Source organism: Zootoca vivipara, chromosome 4, assembly GCF_965207765.1.
Source record: "Zootoca vivipara chromosome 4, rZooViv2.hap1.1, whole genome shotgun sequence".
NCBI classification, from domain to species: Eukaryota; Metazoa; Chordata; class Lepidosauria; order Squamata; family Lacertidae; genus Zootoca; species Zootoca vivipara.
In genome coordinates, this window is record NC_142587.1 from 29602863 (window position 1) to 29627604 (window position 24742).

General features: G+C 44.7%; 1 protein-coding gene across 3 annotated transcripts in view; it reads right to left on the bottom strand.

Moving 5' to 3' along the window:
* The window catches only part of NPAS2 (neuronal PAS domain protein 2), a 66818-nt gene that overhangs the window by 10675 nt on the left and 31401 nt on the right, over positions 1 to 24742 (bottom strand). For all 3 annotated transcript variants that reach the window (XM_035116145.3, XM_035116141.3, XM_035116142.3), the window contains exons 7-15: positions 23465 to 23578; positions 18665 to 18783; positions 17253 to 17335; positions 15721 to 15827; positions 13997 to 14144; positions 12193 to 12274; positions 10027 to 10168; positions 9479 to 9576; positions 8123 to 8269 (exon numbers count right to left, since the gene is read on the bottom strand). In XM_035116145.3, the coding sequence (XP_034972036.3) occupies positions 8123 to 8269; positions 9479 to 9576; positions 10027 to 10168; positions 12193 to 12274; positions 13997 to 14144; positions 15721 to 15827; positions 17253 to 17335; positions 18665 to 18783; positions 23465 to 23578 (1040 nt within the window). The remainder of the gene's footprint in view (positions 1 to 8122; positions 8270 to 9478; positions 9577 to 10026; positions 10169 to 12192; positions 12275 to 13996; positions 14145 to 15720; positions 15828 to 17252; positions 17336 to 18664; positions 18784 to 23464; positions 23579 to 24742) is intronic.

Genomic DNA, 24742 nt, shown 5'->3' on the forward strand with positions numbered 1-24742 from the left:
AGCCCAGCAAGAACTGCAGCAGCTGTCGCTGCAGGCGCAGGGGGAATTGAAGGCAGCTAAAGAAGAGACTAGGAAGGTCCAGGACGACCGGCTACAACTTGCGGAACAGGTGAGAGCGCTACAGGAAAGAGAGCAGGAATTAAGGGCGGTGGCGGTAGACCTCCAAAACAAGCTGGATGCAGAGAAAAACAAGGCGGGAGGGGCACCCCAAGTCCAAGTGCTGCCAGGAAGGAGAGCCGGGACCCTAGTAAGCAAGTTCAATGGAGACCCGAGGGAATATCAGGGCTTTGAGACTGAGATTGTGTATGCTCTTGAGCTGCACCACGCTGAGTTCCCTGATGATGAGCACAGGGTAGCGTTTATTGTGGAGCACCTTACCGGGGCAGCCAGGGAGTGGCTAAGACCGTTAATTGCAACAAGGAATCCTTGCATGAAGAATGTCAAACTATTTCTAGAAGGTTTGAAAACGATGTATTCGTCCGATAGTCATATGGACCAGACTAAGGAGGAACTGCATAATTTACGCCAAGGAAATATGACAGTTCGCGCGTATTGGGCGAAATTCACCATGCTGGTGCACAGATTGGGGTGGGAACTCGAGTCGCCCCCAATGCAAGCGGCGTTCTACTTGGGTTTGCATGAGGAGGTGAAGGATGAGCTCTCAAGAGGTCCAAAGCCCAGTAATATGGATCAGCTGAGCAAAGCGGCTCTGGCGGTGGGGGTGAGACAGGAATCCCGGTGGAGCGACAAGCAAGCAACGCGCGCAAAGCGGGCTTGGTTCCCACGGTCGCAGGAGAAGCCACTCCCCCAACAACCCTTTCAAGCCACGCCTGGGGCCAGTCAGGACCAGGAACCCATGCAGATTGATAGCGCGCGCGCGGGGGCTTTTCAAACCCCAGCGGCGCCAAGACGCAAGGAGGGAAGGGGTGGGAATTGCTTTCTCTGCAACTCCCCCCAGCATCTCGTCAGAGACTGCCCACATCGCAGGGAGTGGCAAGGAAAGGCGGGAACGGTTGTGCCCTCCCCCACTGACGCAGCACCACAGCAGGGAAACGGGAAAGCCTGGCTGCAGGAGACAAGGGGCAGCAGCCAGGCACAGTCAGCAGAAAACAGCCCCAGCCCACCCACCCGCACAGAGAGGAGCAGAGCCAGCCCACCCCTCCCAGAGCAGGAGTGGTTCTAGAAGTGACGCTCACGCTCCCAAATGGCTATCCCCTGACAGTCCTCGCCTTAATTGACAGTGGGGCGTCAGCGAACTTCTTCTCGAGAAACTTTGCAGAAGAGCACCAGATCCAGCTTCTGCAGCTGGATTTTCCTCTGCACGTGGCAACCATTGACGGCAGAGAGCTGCTGGGAGGGGCCATCACTCATCAAACCCCCCCCCATGAGAATGACGGTGGGGAGGCACTCAGAGACACTGGCATTCAACGTCACCACCATCTCAGACCCCCCCATCGTCTTGGGCATGAGCTGGCTGGCGCGCCACGACCCCTCCATCAGTTGGCACCAAAGATGCATCACTTTTGGATCGGACTTTTGCCTGGAACATTGCATGCAGCACCAACCAGGGGAGGGGCCTCCGATAGCCACGGTGGCCACCATGCACGTCAAAGGGGGTGAGGCGATACCCAAGCCGTACTGGGACCTGCAGGAGGTCTTCAGCGAAGCGGAGTCCGACCACCTACCCCCACACAGGCCTTTTGACTGCCAGATCAACCTGGTGCCAGGGGCAACTATACCCCCAGCCAAGCTGTACGCCATGTCAGACCAGGAACTGGAGGATCTGCGCGCTTTCATCGACAAGAACCTCAAGCGGGGGTTCATCAGAGAAAGCAAGGCAGCAGGGGGCAGCCCAGTCTTCTGGGTGGACAAGAAAGACACGCAACAGCGCCGTCTTGTGGTGGATTTTAGACGGCTGAATTCAGTGACAGAGCCAGTGGCTTTCCCCATGCCCAGAGTGGATGATCTCCTGACAGCGGCACGCAGGGGCAAGATTTTCACCAAGCTAGACCTGAGGGGGGCGTACAACTTGATCAGGATCCGGGAAGGCGATGAATGGAAAACCACGATGTTCACGCCTCTGGGCTCCTTTGAATATCTCGTGATGCCCTTCGGGTTGCAAGGGGGCTCAGCATGCTTCCAGGCCTTCATGCACCACGTCCTGGGGTCCCTCCTTTTCAGGAAATGCTTGGTCTTCCTGGATGACATCCTTATCTACTCCGATGACCCAGTGCAGCATGTGAAGGATGTCAGGGAGGTGTTGCAGCGCCTGAAGGAGAACCACCTGTATGTGAAGCTGGAGAAGTGCAAGTTTCACACCAAGGAGGTGGACTTCCTAGGCTACAAGCTGTCAGACAAGGGGCTGGCGATGGACAAGGACAAGGTGCAGGCCATCCTGGACTGGCACAGCCCCAGGACGCGCAAAGATGCCCAACGCCTACTAGGCTTCGCCAACTTCTACAGGAAGTTCATCAAGAACTTCTCTCGCGTTACGGCTCCCATCACTGACTGCCTGAGAGGCAAGCAGAAGTTCAGGTGGACACCAGAGGCGCAAGCAGCGTTTGAAAGCCTCAAGAGGGTGTTCGCCTCAGACCAGAACCTGTTCCACGTGGTTCAGGACGCGCCCCTTCGCGTGGAGACAGATGCTTCTGATAAAGCTGTGGGCGCCATTTTGTTGCAACTGGACGCCAACAGAGAGTGGAGACCCTGTGCCTTCTTCTCCAGGAAGTTGACCCAGCCAGAGCGAAACTACACGGTGTTTGATCGGGAACTGCTGGCGATCCACGCTGCGTTCCAGCACTGGAGACACTTCCTGGTGGGCGCCAAGCACCCCATCCAGGTGTGCACAGACCACAAGAACCTGGAGTTCTGGAGAACTGCCAGGGTGCTCAACCAGCGGCAGATACGGTGGGCAGAGTTCTTCTCGAACTTCAACTTCTCCATACACTACATCCCGGGAGAACAGAATGTCAGGGCGGATGCCCTCTCCCGCAAGCCAGAGTACATGGAGGAGGAGGCGCCACCGGCACCCAGGCACATCTTCCCCCCGTCAGCTTGGTCCTGCGGAGCAGCAGTGGTAAGCGAGGCAGAACTCACAGCACTGACGGCAGCGGATGAATTTGCCAACCGCATCTTCAGAGAACTGAGAAGGGGGGGGGAGCAGGCAAAAGACTTTGCAGAACGCAGGGGGCTGCTTTTCTACAAGGGTGCACTGTACCTGCCCACCACCCAGCTCAGACGTACGGTCCTCAAGCAGATGCACGACAACCCAACGGCGGGTCATTTTGGGAGGGATAAAACCACTCACCTAGTCATGAGACACTTCTGGTGGCCAGGGGTGCGGGAGGATGTGAGGGATTATGTAAGGGGCTGTGACACCTGCCAGCGGGCAAAGGTGGTCAGAGCGCCACCAGCAGGTTTGCTGGAGCCCTTAGCCACACCGCACAGGCCGTGGGAAGTAGTGTCCATGGACTTCATCACAGACCTGCCCTCATCCAGGGGCAAGACCGCAGTGTTGGTGGTGGTGGACCTCATGTCCAAAATGTGCCACTTTATACCGTGTGCCAGGGCGGTCTCTGCAGAAGAGACAGCCAAACTGTTTGTGGATCACGTATTCAGACTGCATGGATTACCTTTAAGGGTTATTTCGGATCGTGGCCGCCAATTTGTTTCCAGGTTCTGGCGGCGGCTCATGAACCTCCTGCAGGTGGAGGTCAGCTTGTCGACGGCTAGACACCCGCAGACCAATGGACAGGCGGAGAGGGTCAACGCCATTCTGCAGCAGTACCTGAGATGCTACGTCAGCCAGCGGCAAACGGACTGGGTGGATCGCCTGCCACTGGCAGAATTTGCCTACAACAATGCGGTACACGTCTCCACAGGGGTGTCGCCCTTTAAGGCCAATTACGGGCGTGACCTCAGATCTTTCCCAGAGAGGGAGGGGGAGGAGGAGGAGGAGGGCCCACAGGCTGAGGATTGGGCAGAGGAACTGGAGACGGTGCACCAGCAGCTCAGAGAACACTTGGAGAGAGCCAAGGAAGCGTACAAGAAGGGGGCAGATCGCCACAGGCGACCGGGGGAGGTCATTAGGGTGGGGGACAAAGTGTGGTTGTCCTCGGAGGGCCTTCCCATCAGAGGGCGATGCAAAAAGCTGGCGCCCAGAAGGTTGGGCCCCTTCACGGTCACGCAACAGGTAAACCCGGTGGCATACAGGCTGGCACTGCCAGAGGACATGAGGGTGCACCCTGTGTTTCATAGATCGCTGCTGTCGCCGTACAGGGAAAGCAGCAGGCTCCGAGACAGCGAACAAACCCCTGAGGGAGGGGGGGAGAGGGAAGGCAGGGAGCAACTCAATGAGGCCACGGCCATCCTGGATTCAAGGTGGGGGGTGGGGGGACTGGAGTACCTCATGGCATGGGAGGATGCTCCACCGTCCCAGAATGAATGGGTCCCAGCCACTCAGATACAGGAGGAATTCCTGGTAGAAGAATTTCACGCCCTCTTTCCCCATAGACCCAAGCCCTGGCACATGGAAAGGGAGGGGGAGGGGGAGGAAGCACGGGAGAGCAGTTCACCATGGCGCTGGGAAGCGGAGTTTGAGGAACCAGAGGATGAGGTATGGGTGTCACCGAGATCCACCCAGTCAGAGGAAGGAGCAGATTGGCAGAACATTTTTACCATCACCAGCTCTGACGCCACGGACTTTTTGGGATTCCCATCCTCCCAGGCGGAAGGGGGGGGCTTGCAGGACTGGGGGGAGGTGTTCACACCAACGGGCTCGGAAAGCACTGAGTTCTTAGGCTTCCAGTCGTCACCGACACCTGGGGGGGACCTGGGGAGGGGTGAAGGAGAGCTTGGGAGGGGGGTGGATGTGAGGGACAGGGGATATCGCGAAGTCCCTCCCCTCCTGAGTTCAAGCCAATCACCGAGCACAGGGGAAAGCAGAGAGAGTTCCGATTCCAGTAGGGAAGCAGGAAGTCGGGTCCGAGGCTCAGGCAAGGTAGAGGAGCCAGGGTCCCAGGCGGGACAGGAAGGGGCGAATAAGGGAGGGAGACCCATCCCCCCAACGCCAGAACTACGCAGAAAGAGGAGGGGAAAGAGGATGGGTCTGCCAAAGCTTTTGTGTTGGAGAAAGACGCGCCAAAAGCCATTAGGAGGTTCTGAAACCGACTGATCACATCACTCCGTGTAAATAGCAATGACTTTAGCACTGTAAATACGCAGCACCAATAAAAGAATAAAATGCAGAGCTGCGTAGCGTCGTTACTCTGAAGTAGTCCACTCCGGCCACTGTGACAGCGAGTATATCCCAAACTCTAAATTTTAACTGGAAAATCTGGGGGTCGTCTTATACGCCCAGTCGTCTTATACAGTATAAGGCTTATACGGTAACTGCTTTAATTTTCGAACAATTTTCAGAAACCAAACATGCCACGCAGCTTCCGTTTTGAGTTTCCCTATTGTATTGAGGCTGCCGCTTTCAGTTTTCAAACGTTTCGGAAGTCGAACGGTCTTCCGGAACGGGTTACGTTAAAAAACCGAGGTTCCACTGTAATAGGAGTCATGCTTTTTAATTTCTGTACTGCGACAGATTGCCTCCAACCAATCATATGATAATGAGCTTTCATCGTGATTTGCTTGTGGGGTGTTTATAAACCTTCCCATTACTAACATTCATTCACTCCACACTTTTCAATGCATTTCCCTGTCACTCTCCTAACAGCAAACAGTCCATTGCTTTCTTTAAGTGCACTTGTTGCACTAACCTATTGTGCAAGACTAAATGCACTTGAACCTCTCCTGCAAAAAAACTGAGAGTCAGGCACCTCAAGAGTGTTAGTGTCAAAACTTTCCTCCTCAGAAAATGAAAACAACAAAGTGCCAACAGAGAAAGTATTTCATTCATAGTGGCTTTGCCCAAGATTCTTACCATCCTGTCATGACTGGACCACTAAAGAAGAACTGAAATGCCACTGAATCGAAAGGATTCCTCCCCCCCCCCAACCCCTTCAACATCAAAAGCAAGTCTAAGTAGATAACGCCACCGCAGAATCTCATGACTACTTTTTCAGGGTGTCAAGACTTGAGAAGAGTATTACTAATGTCTTCTAATTGGCAGTCTCATTAGTATTCTCATGAAAGAAGCAAAAGACATGAAAGCACAACACCTCTTGCATCTAGAAACAGACAGCATCACATTAGGGAGACAACGGGAGAAAGCTGTTCTATGGAAACCAGGCATTTTAACCCATCTGCGTTGATCGAACCAGGAAGCTCTTATCAACAGCAATTATTTTTACAATGTATCGGAAGCAAGGGTGCCAAGCTAAATTTATAGCTATGAGACATTTATTTCAAAGGTACCATTTCTAACAAACTGGTGAAGGTGACATTTTCCCTGTAAGGCTTGGTTCTACCCATATTATTTCCTTTTAGCAATATTGCCGGGCTGCTTTTCTGCTACATGCCAAATATAGCCCCTTAATTCCCTTTTTTGTGGTCCCAGCAAGTCTGTTCAAGTTGCATTAAATTTATTAATTTAATGCATACAATTTATGCATACATTCCATGTAGCCCCATGACCAACGGACTCATTGTTAAAAGCTTGTTTATGGAAGACGATCTTACTCGGCTACGAGTGATCACCAAAGAAAGAAGAAGAAGAAGAAGAAGAAGAAGAAGAAGAAGAAGAAGAAGAAGAAGAAGAAGAAGAAGAAGAAGAAGAAGAAGAAGATACCCCTAACAGTGCTGTAAAAAGGTAAAGGTAAAGGACCCCTGACAGTTAAGTCCAGTTGTGAACGACTCTGGGATTGCGGCGCTCATCTCGCTTTACTGGCCGAGGGAGCAGACGTTTGTCCGCAGACAGTTTTTCTGGGTCATGTGGCCAGCATGACTAAGTCACACGCAGCACACGGAAACGCCATTTACCTTCCTGCCGGAGTGGTACCTATTTATCTACTTGCACTTTGACATGCTTTCGAACTGCTAGGTTGGCTAGAGCAGGGACCGAGCAACGGGAGCTCACCGCCATTACTGGGATTTGAACCACCAACCTTCCATCGGCAAGCCCTAGGCTCAGTGGTTTAGACCACAGTGCCACCCGTGTCTGTAGCTACAGCTACAGTGCTGCAGGATGGTTTAGACCACAGCGCCACCCGTGTCTGTAGCTACAGCTACAGTGCTGTAGCATGGGTTAAAATTGAGCTCTTGTGTTTCATTCTATATTTCTCTCTCTGCAAGGTACTATTAAGGAAAAATGACCATAAGCTCTACCCAATCCTTTCATTTCTTTCACTCCTGAAGTGTCTGCTGTGCATGTTGCTTCCAGTTCGTCTGAGACCAGAAGCGAAAGTAAAGTACAGTGAAAAACATCACATGGGAGAAAGGAGATAAACACAGCTTCCATTCTCATGGTAAAGTCAGACACACAAACCATACCACTCCTCGCTGCTGGAAAAGCTCAGTGTACAAATATCCCAACAATTTTGTCCTCTCTGCCTTAAACATACTGAAATATCGTTGTTGGACTAACTGGAAGCATTAGGTCAGTTAATTCTCTGCTATGTATGAGAAACAAAAGTGTAACCAAAGGGGCTCCTGACCAAATGAATCTGGGAAGTTGCCTTATATGGAACCAGATCATAGGTTCATCTATCCCAATATTTCCTGCTCTGACTGGCAGCAGTTCTCTCAGGTCTCAGGCATAAGTCTTTGGCAGCTTTGCTATTTCCTAAGTGAAAATGCCACAGATTGAACCTCAGGCTGTGCACCTACACTTTTCTCTTAAGTCTTTCAACGCCAATCCTCTTATTCTGTCATTGGGAACAGAGGACTTCCAACACTATGTATTCCTATGTAAACTGGGGGAGGGGGACTGCAGAAAGAATAGCTGGCAGAAGGTGTTGTTTTCCTGAGCCAGGTTCCGAAATCGGAAGTAAGCAAAATGCCCCTTGAAGAAGCAGGTTTGTAAGATGGACTGCTGGTTGCAGGAAGCCCTCCTCTGTGTAATGGCCTATGCTGTATCAAGATGATTTGAGCATGGAAATACTATAGTTCTGCTCAAGAATTCTGCTGCTCACTGAATCAAGAGTAATTTGTCTGAAAAATACATTCTCCCGCTAACCTGTATGTCGGAATCCTGCACAATGCACAGCTGCTCCTGGATTTTCTGCAGCTCTTCCTGCTGCCACTGAATATTGGCTTGCAGAATTCGAGTCCTCTGCTCAAGCTGGTCTTTGATAGTTTGGAACATGTTAAACTGGGATGAGAGCTGAAACAAGAAAACAAAGAGCAATGTTACTTTTCTAATGAGTATGGTAACTTTTGTTCCATGAGGCTGCTTTGCTGTATTTCTAAGAATATTGTTACCTGCGTTATATTACAGTGGTACCCCAACTTATGAAGACGGTCCGTTCCACGGTCGTCTTCGTAAGTCGAGGTTTTCGTAGGTCCAAGTGCCTTTACGGCGCGTGCGCCGGGCGCACACGCCGAAAACACTTCCGGAGGCTTCGACTTCAGAAGTCGAATTCTTCAGAAGTCGAAGCCTTCGGAAGTCGAGGTATGACTGTACTGCTCTTGCATAAGGAATGATGCATGTCCGAGACCTAGAAGCTGCAAGTAAAGCGTGTTTAACTTACTTGCAGTCTGTAGTGTTTCACTGAAAAAGTGGCAAAATGGGGGTCAGCTGCTTCACACAGCTGAATGGAATTGAATAAGGTTTAATAACCTATTCCTATGCTTCATTAATATGCATAATGATGGGGTTTAATACTCTGCTACTGGGGCTCTCTATGTCCTAGCCCCGTGTTTTTAAAAACAGGCACCAGCCATTTTTCTTCTGCTTTTAATCCGCACGTGGGGGTCTCTAGAGGATTAAATATTAATATAGTCTCTTTAACAATTCCCATCATTTGCAAGATAAGCACATACTGATTACTGGTGTTACAGCACTAATAACTCTTTGACCACAAGTCCAGACCACCTGTGGTCAAAATAATACAAGAGCGTGAAAGGAGGCTTCAGCAAATATTCCTTGATAGCTAGAAAAAAGAGCCTGGGCAGAAGAGTTATAGTACCTATCTCTGATAACGATAACCCCACTGTGTGTGTGTGTGAATGTATTAATATTGATTTTGGGGAGGGGGGGCGTGCCTTTCCCGCCATACAACTGTCTTGCCAATATTTTGGATTGTCTCTAATTTCAGGGGAACCAGTGGCAGAGAGGACTTTCTAGACATAGAAAAGGCCTTGATCCATTTAGACACCCCTGAGCATGCTCAAGAGGGTCATGCCATGCCAGTATGAATGGAAAAGTTTTAGTTTGCTATGCCTCCCAATTCAATTCAGTGAAAACAAAAAATCGTTTTACTCTCAACTAACTTAAAGCCAATTTAAAGCTCCTGTCCTCCGCCACACCTGTGTCCCAATCTATTTCATGGAACTTCTTTTAATGTTTCTGGAACCTTTCCCCCCCCCTTACCTGAGCAGCGGCAGGTTGGCTAGATCTCTGCAAGTCCTCCTGCATAGTGGGACTTCTTTGCAGAGAGGGAGACTCTGGGATGAGCTTTGTTCTTGTGGCTATAAAATAACATTTATTTACTGAATTACCATTTAGAACAAAGTTGTTAAAAGTTTTTTTAATGTATACAAAAAGACTGGATCACTGGAATGCCAATAAAGGAAGTTGACTATAGAACAAATGCACCAACTTTTGTCAACCTGCATCCTCTAGTTCTGGACTACAGCTCTGGCTGGAGCAGGTGGGAGTTGCTGTTGTAACCCGCTCTGAAATTGCACTCAAATAACTAGTAGGTAATAAATGTTTCAAATAAGACAAAGCCCTGTTGTGTTAGAATTATCCTTTATGTTGGTCATGATCCATGTGTGCAGGCCTGCGTTACTCTTTCCATACCATTCCAGCTTATACTGGCAGTATAACAGTATCAAATTCTCATTTTCAAAGTAGCATCTGCATAGAGACCACATCTGAAGGGCAGTATACAAATTTAATAAATAATAATAACTTACATGCTGTGTCAGGCAAGGATGTAGGCAAAGATTTGTGTGAACCCTGAGAGGATACAGAAAGAGTCTGACTGGTGTTGAGGATTGACGTGCCTAATTCAAGTGCGTTAAAGTGCTGTTGAGGATCCAGTTCTGATCCACTGTCCTTAAAAAACAAGACAGACATTGTAAATGTTTTTGAAAGTTTTGAACTTACAAATGAGTTTGGTTATAAAATCATTTGGGTTTATTAAGAGGGAGAAGTCTTTTTTTGGTATTAGCTATGCGCAGCACAACCCTATATATACGCTTACTCAGAAGTAAGCGGTGTTGTGTTCGATGGGAACGACTCCCTATAAATTCCCAGGGAGAATCAACTGTTCATTGGGACAGAATACTGCCACCAGGTTTCTCTGCTTCTGAAAGAATTGCACTGGCTGCCAATTAGCTACCAGGCTAAATTGAAAGGTGCTGTTACTGGTGTACAATGCCCTATGCAGCTTGGAACAAGGATACATAAAAGATTGCCTCAACCTGTGCTGGACAGCATTGCATAGATGCAATTTCATCAGGTGGTCTGTTCCGCACAATGTCTGAATCATGCCTTTAATGTGGCAGCACCTGGACTTTGGAACTTCCTGCTGTTACGTATCACCCAAGTCTCTTGCCTATTCTCTTTTCAGAGCCTACTGAAGACCTTCGTTTCCCCACAAGCCTTTTGTGTGGAGTTGCTTATCCAAGTACTGGATTTGAAATTGTTTTGAGTGTATCTTTTAGGATTTTATGTCTTCATTGTTAATTGATTTGAGATTGTTTCATGTGAAGTGATTCATAAATTGAAATAATAATAATAATAATAATAATACAGTCATACCTCATGCTACCTCCGCTGTGGGTTACATCTTTTCAAGTTACAGATGCACTGAACCCAGAAGTCCCAGAACGGGTTACTTTCAGGTTCAGTGCACGCGCATGCGCAGAAGCGCTAAATCGTGCTTTGCGCATGCGCAGAAGCGTCAAATTGCGTCACACGCATGCGCAGACGCGGTGCTTCAGGGTGCAGCCTTTTCATGTTGCGAACGGGCCTCCGGAACGGATCCCGTTTGCAACCAGAAGTACCACTATAATAATAATAATAATAATAATAATAATAATAATAATAATAATAATAATAATAATAATGTGTGTCTAGAATTGCAGTTTTAACTCCATGTACCACATGTTTAAAGTGCACCCATTTTTTACAGTCTTCAGTATGCAATGCAGCGTTTAACGTCACATCTAGCCTGGCCTTTTGTATCCACGTTTCTGAGCAACAGAAGCTTCAAGTAGTTTTCTGTAAGATACTCATAAAAGACTCAGTTATTAACTTCATTAAGCAGTGAAAATCACAAGAACTCAGTCCTTAGATGCAGCTCCTGTATAATCTGCTTTAATAGGCAGGAAGCTATGTACCCAGGAATGAGCCCAGGCCAATCCCCAGAGAACTTCAAAAGAAATTATTCTTAATTCCTGTCTTATAATGCATTTGCTTTTCATTGCCCGCTTCTTCCTATATGCTCTAGTATCAAATTCACACATTCTTTCAGTTTTATACTCAACCATGAGATTATGTGGGCAGGGGGTTTGCTTGTCTGTCACCTACTGTGATTGGTCCTTCAGAAATCAAAAGAGGTATGCATTTACTCAACTGCAGGCTTTGTATTGACACAGGGATTGGAAAAAAAATTGCATAAGAACACCACATGCAACTAATCAAGAACACCCTCAACATAAATCAGGTGGAAAGAAGGCTTATCTGAGATTACTCATCGCCTTATAAACTAAGGGACAGTGAACCTAGCAGGCAGTGACCATGGTGAGGAACAGGCAATGGAAGACATAAAGAAAACCCCAGGTTCATCTATGTGGGACAATATTAGTGGTCCCACATTACCATCTGAACACAGTAGCTAAAGTCACCATGTCTCTTACCCTTTACATTAAAAAAGTTATTCCCTTTCAGAGGCACATGATTGTCCCAAAGGTCATAATGGACATCTCTTATTTTGCATGCTACCATTCCCTCATTTCTGCAATAGTATTCTGGAAAATAGAATGGGAATGTATTCCCAACCGTGTCTTACTCCATTACGTTAAGTGAAAACAGGAAAGAAAAAAAACCCTCTGAAAACAGCCATTTTAACCTACCTTTAGTACTGAAGAGATTATCTCTGAAGGTGCATTTTCCAAAATCATATTCCGTCGCCTTTCCACTCGAACATCTGCATAACTAAACATTATTATTTTCTGTGGAGATCTACATTCCATTCTACTATTCTGAAAGCACTAATGCAACTGGCAGTTTATTACATGATTAACTCCAGAAATTATTTGCAGTTAAAATCCACAGGTCATAAAATCCAAATGTGTATAATAATGTAATGGATTTACATTTTATTTTTACCCAGTTTTCAAAAGAAAAAGAAAACATTATCTGTAATATAATTACTTGAGGCTAGGTTCCATGGCTTTACACATACTTCATACATACTGTAAACATGCAAAAAAAAAAAAACCCAACCCACCACGTATTTGCAACCTTGTATACAATTTTGGTACATGTACTCATGTTTAGCCTTGTCCCTACCACACCCCAAGTACAGGTTAGCAACTGCAGAAAGGCTGATGTATAATGCATGAAATTGTTCTACCTCCCAAATTAGCAGGTATATGATTGTAATCAGAGTATTTCTCTGGAGTCCAATTAGCATGCCAATACAGTGCAGAATTAATGTTTGTAACAAAATATTGGGCTGTTTCCAGCAAAGTCATCTTGTCTGCACAAAGTTTTCTGCTTGCAACTGAACTTCCCCTCTGTCTCCACTTCCCACGTCCATCCTTGAACAGATTTGGAGGGTGCACAGCGGGGAGAAAACCCAATTTTCAAGCAGAATTCCCTGCATGAAAGGGACAATCTGGCTGGATAACAATTGATTGTATCGTAAAGCATATGCCTTATTCCCAGACAAGAGTGTTCATCAATGAAGCAAGTACCTCAGCAAGATGGCCTTAATCTAACTACAGTGGTACCTTGGTTCCCGAATTAATCCGTTCCAGAAGTCTGTTCGACTCACGAAATGGTTTGAAAACTAAGGCACAGCTTCTGATTGGCTGCAGGAGCTTCCTACACTCAATCAGAAGCCGCGGAAGCCACGTTAGATGTATGGCTTCCGGAAAACGTTCGCAAACCGAACACCCATGTGTTGGGGAGCTGATTTGTTCATGAGCCAAGTCATTCGACTACCAAGGTACCACTATACTCCCTGTGACCCATGAGTTATTTTAGTCCATTGCAGCATAGCTGCCAAGTTATCCCTTTTTTACAGGGATTTTCCCTTATGCTGAATAGGCTTCCTCGCGAGAAAAGCGAAAACTTGGCAGCTATGCCATTGCAGCCAGCATGCTCAAAATTTAAATTAATTGCTACAGAACCAAAAACTAGGGCCCTGATGAATTATACATTTCCTCAAAGACTACATTAACACATGCAAGAAATGTTGTGGGGGCTGCTTGCAATGCAACTATATGCAGATTTCTCCGTGGAGCAAGACATTTGTGTGACATTATCTCGCGAGGTGGCACTGGCAATGTTCATCTTTGCAGACTAAGAAAAAGATGAGGGTTGCATGCTACAAAGTTGACCAATCAACCCACTGGTCAGCTTCACACCATCTTTGCCGTAGCAAGGTTGTGTTATATATGCAGTCACCTCACAAACGTCTTCATATGTGGGATTTAGACGGTAGAAGGAATGAGTTTATTCTTGCACTGAGCTCATTGAAAAATTCCCCCTAGCTCATAACATATTGGATGTTCCTTTTCCATGTGACAGGAAAATAAGGCGCAGTGGTTGTTCTATGTGTGTCTCTTAACCAAGCTTTTATTTGCTCTTGTCCTGCAATGAGGACTCTACCAATCAGCACAACAGCAACATCACTCAATTTCTCCATACCTCACTACCGTGTGGGTGCATACGATGAATTCTGGTTTGGAGTTCCACTGGTGATAGGTGATATAATAATGTGTTTGCAGCCAGATCCACTGCTGTCCTTTGGTGAGAAACCGGTAGCAGCAAGACTTCCCTTTGCCAAACTGCATCACTATTTGTGGACACAAAAAATTGCACACTGCATCAAAGATTTCAGGATCTGAAAAACGTCCTTTCAAAAAATGACATCAGACACCACTGATGGTTTATTCAGACAGGACTGAAATGTCTTATTAATAAAAGAAGTTAATAAAAGAACATGATTTAATAAGACACTGAACTTTCTATGACAGCGTAGCTTAAATTAATTTAGCTGGACTCTCATGGACTCTCATCAGCACCATGTCTATGATCAAATATATTCAAGATATATTGGCTTGCCTTATCCCAGATTAATCTCATTTGACACCAATCAGTCATGATCTGACAGATGAACTTTGTATTCTGCACCAGAAAGCTGAAAATTAATTCTGAACAACGTCATTCATGTGAGCAGCAGGACAAGGTAAAGGGGCCCCTGACCATCAGGTCCAGTCGTGTCCGACTCTGGGGTTGCGGCGCTCATCTCGCTCTATAAGCTGAGGGAGCCAGCGTTTGTCCTCAAACAGCTTCCGGGTCATGTGGCCAGCATGACAAAGCTGCTTCTGGTGAACCAGAGCAGCGCACGGAAACGCCGTTTACCTTCCCACCGGAGCCGTCCCTATTTATCTACTTGCACTTTGATGTGCTTTCGAACTGCTAGGTGGGCAGGAGCAGGGACCAAGCAATGGGAGCTCACCCCGTTGCAGGGATTCAAACCATCGACCTTCTGATCAGCAAGCCCTAGACTCTGTGGTTTAACCCACAGCACCACCTGAGTCCCTTATACTTACAGGACACTTACAGACAAACACAACAGACATGGCAAGCAATATTAGATTTGGTTTGTGTTGAGTCGTTCGAGGTTTTAATTTAATGCTTCAGCTTCGCCTAATTAGCAGTTGTTGAGTAGTATTGGATATTTGTACTATTTTGACAACTCCGCCTCCCAATATTTCATATCCAATGAGGAATTAAGCAAGTCAATCCACATGAAGAATAAAATGTAGACAAATCAGTTTGCATTACACTAGCCTCAAATGACTACTTGCTAGCCTCAAATGACTACTTATTATTTATATTATTAGTATTATGTATTTATTTATATCCTGCCTTTTTCCCTGACAGGGACTCATAATACTCCCTGAACTCTGTAATATGGGCATTTAAGTGTTAAATTAAAGGTAGAGGTTAAGGCCCTCCATATATTGTTGGATTCCAACCCCCATCAGCCCTAGCCAATCATCAAATATGGCGGATACTGGGTAGTCCACCAAGATCTGGAAGTCCACATCTTACCCATCTCTGCTGTAAATCTTAACCAAAAATGAATATACCGGTAATTCACTAACAGGTTTACTAGTATCACCAGCAGGCTCTCTCTCTCTCTCTCTCTCTCTCTCTCTCTCTCTCTCTCTCTCTCTCTCTCTCTCTCTCTCTCTGTGTGTGTGTGTGTGTGTGTGTGTGGAAAAGGAGGGGGAGCTCCATTGCTAAAACCAATGGTATAGTTGTGTTGGATGCAACCCAATGTCTTCAGATTTTTATTCCTATCTTTGCTATCACACAGAAACAAACTGAATTCCCATTACTGTAGGTAATGTCATACTCACAGTGTTCATGGCACCGTGCCAAGAGCTGTAGGTCATCTATATGGTAGTAATCATATCCAGAAGTTCCCAGCACTTCAAAAGGCAAATATCCTATAATTGGTGGTGCTCTGTATCATGGCAAAATGCAAATGATTTTATTAAACCACTGAAAATATCATCATCAGTGCTCAACTTTTCTTCTCTCTGCCCACCCCAAAAACTCTGGAAGTTACTCCACCTAGGCACTAAAGCAGTCAATAAGCAGGGCAACAGACTATTCGGGACTTCTTCGTATTGCTGGAACTCAGCAGGGAGGGAAAACCTCTTGTGCACAACTCACCATTTTTAAAATAAAGTGCTTAAAATAAATGAAGGAAAGCAGAAAGGTAGAACAAAAGGTAGAAATAAAGCAGGAAGATTTACACAAGTTCACTCTGTAGAGCGAAAGGGACAGGTTAATTCACAACTGTGCACAGTATGTTGACAGGCCTCCAAATATGTCTCTCAGCGATAGGAAAAAATATCCTGCATATGTTGTTGGTTTTTAAGTCACTGGTTTAGATTGAGATGTCATGTAGCAATAAAAACTTCCAAGCACTGCTACAGTGGCTTGGGGAAAATGTTGCAATGAGTTTTTAAAGTGTTTCTGCCTTTAAAAGGTAAAAGGCAAAGGACCCCTGACAGTTAAGTCCAGTCGCAGACGACTCTGGGGTTGCGGCACCCATCTCGCTTTACAGGCCGAGGGAGCCGGCGTTTGTCCGCAGACAGTTTTTCCGGGTCATGTGGCCAGCATGAATAATCCGCTTCTGGCGAAACCAGAGCAGCACATGGAAATGGCGTTTACCTTCCCGCCAGAGCGGTACCTATTTATCTACTTGCACTTGACGTGCTTTTGAACTGCTAGGTTGGCAGGAGCTGGAACCAAACAACGGGAGCTCACCCCATCACGGCGATTCGATCCGCTGACCTTCTGATCGGCAAGCCCAACAGGCTCAGTGGTTTAGACCACAGTGCCACCCGCGTCCCTTGTTTCTACCTTAAAACCCATTAAAGCAAGATAACTCTTCATAATTGTAACAGGCGTAAATGGTAACCCCCAAAATAGGTGAAACTAACCACGTTTACCACAGATGTATGGACAGAGAGATGCATGCTACTGCACCGTAACAACGGAAACATGAAGACAGAAGATGACAGTATTTTTTTCCTTTAATATTATGTCTTTTTTGCCCCGGCCTGCATTTTGTTGTTTGTTGAATCTGTTAGTTTAAATATATTATTGGGAGAGATCCAGCACAACTATATGGAACACATTTTGGGGGCACGCAGAAGGCTGGATGGTGCAGAAGCCACACTGTGCAATCAGGCAGATGTTGTCATATGTCACCCATTGCATAAATATATTGTGTGTGAATCATTTTCACACTTTCGAACACTGCCCCGTAATCCTCTGATGAAGGACAATTACGTAACTTCAAATAAATACAATAAATAAACAGTAGTAAATCGTCTAAGCAAACATCAAGTATAGTCGTCTTCTTTTTTTAACCAACCTGTGATCCAGAAACAAAAATTTCCATTCCAAACTGTGTCTTGAACTGAATTCCTCTAAAGGTTCTTCAGCGATGCACATTTCCTGTATTAGAATAAAATTCTGAGTGACTGTAGTACCTTTATCGCCATTTAATTTGCTTTTTTAATTAAATGTTAGCGAACATTTAATAAAATAAATAAAAAAATATATTAAATATCTCTGTCTAATAGCTAAATATCAACTCCATCCAGTTTATTAGTCTTAACTGGTGCTGGGCTACTTCTTCTGGACCTAATGACAAAATAGATTAAATGTTTACATTCCTAATATAGTTCAGCCTGGATAGCTCAGTTAGTAAGAGCATGGTGCTGATAACACCAAGGTTGTAGGTTCAATCCCTGTATGGGACAGCTGCATATTCGTGTGTTGCAGGGGGTTGGACTAGTTGATCCTCAGGGTCCCTTCCAACTCTACATTTCTATTATTTGATTAATTGTTTTGGAAAAAATTATAGCTAGATGGATACTGATGAAGACCACCTCTTTCTGTTGAGTGGAGTCCACTCCAGCTAAAAAAAAAGTTTTTTAACTTACTTAACACAGAGTCTGACATTGTTGAGTCCCTAGACCCAGCAATTTTTGACATATATTTGGAGACTGAACACGAGGATGACAAATCCTATGATAAGCACTCCTAAACATTACTCCTGTGGCAGAGATCACTCTCCACAGGGAGGCTTGCTCTTGAAGTAATGTAACATGTGCACTGGCCCATTTTATTCCACTAAGAAAGCCCCTCAGATTGCTTTTGCAGACATGAGACAACAATTGCATTCCATCCCTAGTTCTGCATACACGGGCAGATGTTTTGGATAAGTATCAAATTGACCAGGATCAGATATCAGCTGACTTACTGGTGGGGTGGGGTGGTGGCGGCAATCTCAAAGAGATATTTCTGACAACTTCTTTACTTAGAACATTTATATCCTCCCTTTCTTCTGTCATGGAACTAAAGATGCTGTACAGGGGAATTTTCCAAGTAGCCTCCCATCCAGGCTCCAGCCCAACAATACCCGATTTTAGCTTCAGCAACGTGCCTGCATTATTATCTGCAAGATGCCTGCCGACAGTTGACTTGAAAAGCTGCATGCATTGCCTCACAGAGCCTCAACGTGCTCCCCTGCTGCTTTTTGTGCCGATTTACCTTCAGAAATATTGAACACCTTACCGACGACTATTCCGTTATACTAAGGTACCATGTATGTCCCTGCTCTGCAACCCATGGCTTTGGGAGAAGCCACCATATACGTAGAGAGGAGGCTCTGCCCACCCCTAAATGCCTTGTACACATTCATGAGTGGGAAGATAAGGGACTGAAAGAACTGATACGGCTACAAAGACTTTTAACAGACTCTACGACATACACACTTGCCTTTAGAAACTGAGGTGTTGCCAGTCGAACAGTAGCGACAAAGCAGACTTGTTTTCCTAGTGGTGTTCTGTAACCTCTTGGAACAGCACCATCAAAGCCATTACAAGCAGATATAGGCACTGGATAAGAAAAGTGCAAGACAAAGAGTTGTGCCTTTTAGTGTATTTAGCTCCCACTATTTTATACATATAGAAATGCGCCAATACTAGGTATCACTCAGAGAGGTATGTGTCTGGGCAATGCTTTTAAGGTTATGTATGTGTATATGTATATGTATGTATTGTTTTTTAATGAATTAGCTGAATAAAAAAATGAATTCACAACTTAAAGTCAAACTACAGTGGTACCTCGACTTACGAACGATTCGACAACCGAATTTTTCAACTTACGAATGGGGCAAATGGCTGCACGCTTACAAATGTCTCGACATCCGAACGGAAACCGCGGCGGTTTTAGATAGGGTTTTTTTGACTTATAAATTTTTAGATGGGGTTGCTTCGACTTATGAATTTTTCCGTTTCCAATGCATTCCTATGCGAAATCGCGTTTCCAATGGCGCTTTACAACTTACGAATTTTTCAACCTACGAAAGTGCCTTCGGAACGGATTAAATTCGTAAGTCAAGGCACCACTGTAGAAAGGAAGCTGGAGGGTATTCAACTAATCTTTACTCAGTGTCGGCTTTCTGAAATTAATGGACCTAACGTATAGCCTTCGTTCATTCATTTCAATGGGTCTACTTTTGAGTGAACCTTAAGTTGACTACCCCCTCCCTGCCAATAAATTGTGTCTTTAAAAATTGGTCATTGCTGAACAGCAGTAAAGCAGATGGGCTGGAGAACGATGTCAAGTGAGAAGCAGTAGGTGGGAGGAGATGCTGAACCTCCTCAAGATGGATGGGAGGGGTTGGGATAGATAGAAGTAGCAAGAAGAGACAGAGATCACTACCCTGTTTCTCATATTTTAAGGCATCCCCATAAAATAAGCCATAGCAGGATTTTTAAGCATTCAAGGAATATAAGCCATACCCCGAAAATAAGACATAGTGATAGGAGCAGCAGCAATGCCGGCCATGGCAGGAGGAGGAGGAAAAAAATAAGACATCCCTTGAAAATAAGCCATAGTGTGTTTTTTTGAGGAAAAAATAAATATAAGACGTGTCTTATAATATGAGAAACACGGTATTCCCCTCAAACTCAGTCCCACCCACCCCCCTGGAAAATCTCTCCTAGCTTTATAGGTTTTCAGCACAGATTTGAACACAAATGTGTGACCATGGCATCTCATTCCACTCTCGGAGAAGCTTCCACTTCCCTATTAGCGAAATGTGGCACTTTCAGTGCTGTGGAATATGATTCTGTTTTTCCTGGCCTATCCAATTCTGGTTGATATTTCCTTCCTTTATTACAGACTAGCTGTGTGCAGATATATTTTCTGTCCTGCCCATGAGTATTGAAATATGCAATCTGCTACCTAGACTGAGTTGTACACTTCTGGAAAAAGCACAGCATGAGATTCTGGCTGCTAGCCTGAAACCAAAAGGTTATATATATAAAAAAACCCTAGAGGATACAGTTTTTAAAACACCGTTTTCATGTCAGAATTATATTCAATTTGTTTCCTCATTGAATTCAGCATCTATTTCATCAAATAACAGTACCTGTCTATTATTTCACGTCTTAATTCATTTTGCCATGTTCCTAAGACTGAAGAAAGAAGTCTCAACTCAGATAGATATCGCTTCTCATGCAGAAATGCATCTGCATAATGTGCCCATTTTCACCTGTGCATCACAAAGATGCTTTTAAACATTTATGTAATGGCTAAAAGGGGTTTCTGCATTGGTGCGTCTGATAAGATGGTCCTTTTATATTGGTAAATTCAGAGTCATATGAAACAAAAAAAAAGAATGCTTCACCACCAAAATTTTTTTTTAAAAAAAAACGCTGCTAGTTATATGGTCTGACACCAACCCTGCAGACTGTGGAATTGTGAGTTCTGACAAGCACAGTGTGAATACGATATGACCATTTGAGCTAATATCATCAACTTTTTAAATATTACTCCTGTAACTGCAAGGAGGGCTGGACAGAGGAATCCCAAGAGGATAGCAGAAGGGTGAGGCCCATAGAGCAGGAGGAGTGGGTAAGGGAGAAGGCAGAACTAGGAAGTCTACAGGTGACCCCCATGGCCAAGCAGCCACAGGAACCAGAACCACAACCAAGTGGACCAGCGGCGCCCGACCCAACAGCCCCGTCAAAAACCTCCAGAAACTCTTTGCAGATGGCGTCCACGTCTACGTGGGAGCTGGTGCGGTTCACCCCGGTAATGGCTAGTCCCAGTGGCCCAAAACACGCCAACTCCAGTAAGCTAATGTAGGGCCCCTTGACCACGATCATATTGCCGCAAAGCAGCCTTTTAGTCCATTCAGTAAGAATATTCTACTGTATGAACACACAGTGTTGGAGAAGTGGGGCAGGGATATGGAATATGATATTTACGGCACTTACGCTCTAACCCTATGACAGTCAGTTTTAATAAACCACGGCTCCTCAGTATGCCAAGGATCATTGTGAATTGGTTCTGGTTTACAAAACAATTGCCTCTGGCTATTTGAAAATTGCCTGGCATGTGTCTGTCTGCATACCTACCTCAAAAATTTTCTGAAGCAACTGGGATGTCCCAGACCACATATGCATACCTGTAACTTTCCTTCCTTAATTTTAAAATATTCTCTCAGTAATTGGTGGGTGCAAACTGCTAAGCACTAGAAAGAAGACAGAGTTATTTGGATTCAGATGTCTCCCTCTTCCTCTACCACTCTTTGTGTGTGTGTGTGTGTGTGTGTGTGTGTGTGTGTGTGTGTGTGTGTGTGTGTAAGGACCTTTCCATAGGTGTTGCCAATGAGAGATGCTGGTGCCAACACACATCTCCATTGTGAAGTTCATCCAATACCTACTGAACTGGCATGGGAATAAGGGTGCCTCTGGGTCATAAGGTGCTATCAGTTGCTCAATTACTACAGCTGGATTGTAAAGAATTGTACAGAGACAATAGGCAAGAAGAAGAAGGAAAATCGTGAAAGTGAGCAGCAGGGACAGCTCATCCTAATAGTAGCATGCCCTGTTAGGCTGCAATCCCCTACCTTTATAGCACCAGCTTCTTATGGCTACGCAAACATTATGCTAAAGAGAGGGAAATAACCATAAACTCTCCTAAAGCGCAGGTTAATAAGGAATTTTTGCAAAGTTAATCTAGCTTGCAGTAAAGAATACTTTGATAGGATGGAATTTTTCACTTGCTACGTAAACTATAACTGACCGAGACAAGGGACCGAATCCTGCAGAGTGTAGAACTTCCAACACTGCAATTCTATGTTTCTATGATGCCCATCGACAGAGGAGCTTAAACCATTCCTAACTGAATGCAGCAACATTTTTAATTCTCTCAATGGGCCTTTCTAGAGAATGCTAAGCCTCACCTTAGACTATGTGCTAACATTCATTTTCAGCGACATTAGAGAAATATCTCATGCAATGGAGTGCGCATTCAAGTGTGGAAAGGAAAGACTGGCTGTGGGGAAGAAAGATACGCTATTGCTGGCTTTTAAAAATGTGGCTAGCTGCATGCTCCAGCTTAAGATAAGGAGAATGAATAATTTCCAGGCATTGAAAAGAACCCCACCCCCACCGCAAATAAAGCTAAATAACATGGCTGAGCATTGCTGTGGTTCTGCAGTAACCAATATAGTGTCCTCCAGATGTTGAGTTCATCTCTCATCATCCCTGAGCACAGACCACGCTAGCTGGGGCTGATAGGACTTGTAGTCCCTCAACATTGGGAGGGCACCGTGTTGGCTATGTCTGCAGTGGATGGTCAGTTTTGCTGCTGTTTGGTGCAAGAAAATAAATCACTGGATAAGTGCTCCTGCACAGCGGCTACACGTGAACATGCAGCACCAAGAGAATTTTAAAATTAAACAACAACAACCAAAATGGCCCAGGTTGAGGGAATTGTGTTGCTCACCACTAGTTATAACACGGGTTATAACTAAGAAATGCCTCTGACACCTGCCCAACCACATTACTACACACAACACACTAGCAATTAATGTGCTATGTGGAAGGACTACAGTGGTGCCTCGACTTACGAATTGAATCCGTTCCCAAGGCACCTTCATAGGTCGAGAAATTGGTAAATCGAAAAGCGCCACTGGAAACACGATTTCCCATAGGAATGCATTGGAAACGGAAAAATTCGTAAGTCGAAGCAACCCCATCTAAAAATTCGTAAGCCAAAAAAACCCTATCTAAAACCGCAGTGGTTTCCGTTTGGATGTTGAAAAAAACGTAAGCTCGCGGCCATTTGCCCCATTCGTAAGTCAAAAAATTCGGTTGTCAAGTCATTTGTAAGCCGAGGTACCACTGTACTTCGTTTTACTAGAATGAAAATGTTGCGACTATATTCCATGGAAATGTTACGTACTTGCAACAGGCAGATCTTGGATGGACCTTGCACAAGTAACCGTAAAACAGTCACATTCATTACACAAGAAAATGGATCAAGTGCTCTGGGTTTGCTTAGAACTGCAGCTTTGCAGTCCAGTCATTACCATATTTACTCATAAGTAAGTCCCACCTAGTTCAATGCAACTGGTTGCTGTCATTCTGTCTGAAATTGTTGGGAATGCGCATGTGCGCATGCACACATGCACGCACACACACATACACACAGAATGCTCAACCCCCTATATACACTTATTTAGTCACTGGTTATAGTTACAGAATAGCTGAGACTTACCATGACTGTAAGACAGAAAGTTCCCTACAAATTTTATATATTCGTATGTTGGAAATTCCTTTGGGTTCAGACTTCCCCTCAGAAGATGACAGCAAAATTCCAAATCTTCATCAGCTGGAAGTTTTAAAAATCACATGTCAAAAAAGACAAAATAAATACTATTTATAAACTAAACACAATGAGATTCACGTAATGAGGCAAATGGAAGAACTGCAATGAATTCAGCAATGCTGTCTGTGGTCACAAAGGCCCACAGTCTGCTGGAGGAATCCTTGCATAAACCTAGGCTGCTCAGAACTATAAATAGGTATTTCTCATGCATACTTAAAGCCAGGGATATAGTTTAACTCTTAATCCCATTTTTCAGTACCATTCCATGAAATAAATCACGCAATACTGTATATGTGATTGCAAGCAATCCAATGGAAAAAATCAACTTCACGCTGCAATTTTTATTGTCATCTCTTTTCCTTTTCCTGTACAACAACATTATTCTTTTTAAAAAATAAAATAAAAATAGAATTAAAACAGTTTCTTAAGGAAACAGTTTCTTAAGAAAACAGTTTCTTAAGAAAACAGCTGCCCTGGTACACTGCAGCAAAAAAGAAGAAGAGAGTCTAGTGATACCATGCATATGATGATGTAGATTGTAGAGTATGGAAGCTTATACCATTATAATTTTGTTAGTCTTTAAAACAGGTTAACCATAGATAGAATTTATTAAAATGAATCTATCTTATTAACTAGTAATCCCTGATCCTTCTCCCATGCCTGCCCTTTTAATAGTTCAAAGCACTGTGATTTTAAAACCAATATGCAAAGAATTCCACAAGTTCTCATGAGTAATAATAATAATTTATGAACAGATGACTACAACAGGATCTGATTAAAGTCTCCTTATACGTATATCCAACTAAAATATCAATTTTCCTTAAGATTCAACAATGTATTATTAAGATAGCTGCGAACAGTCCCATTTTTGAGTACAATAAGCACGATTATTATAGATTTTAAATTTTCTAGAAGAATAATTCTCTATGGACTGGTTCCCTTAGCTTCAAAATGAAAAATATAATGCTACATGAACTATCCTTTCCCAAAAACATATGTAATGTCAAATGCTCAGTAAAGTCTGGACATATGTAATGTCATTGCAAGCAAAGCATTCTTTAAAGTGTACTGTACAGATCGTTAAGAGATAAATAAATCTAAGAGCCAATGGATTGGATCCAACTAATATGTCAGGGCAAGGATTTATGCTTGTGCAACAGAACTTCC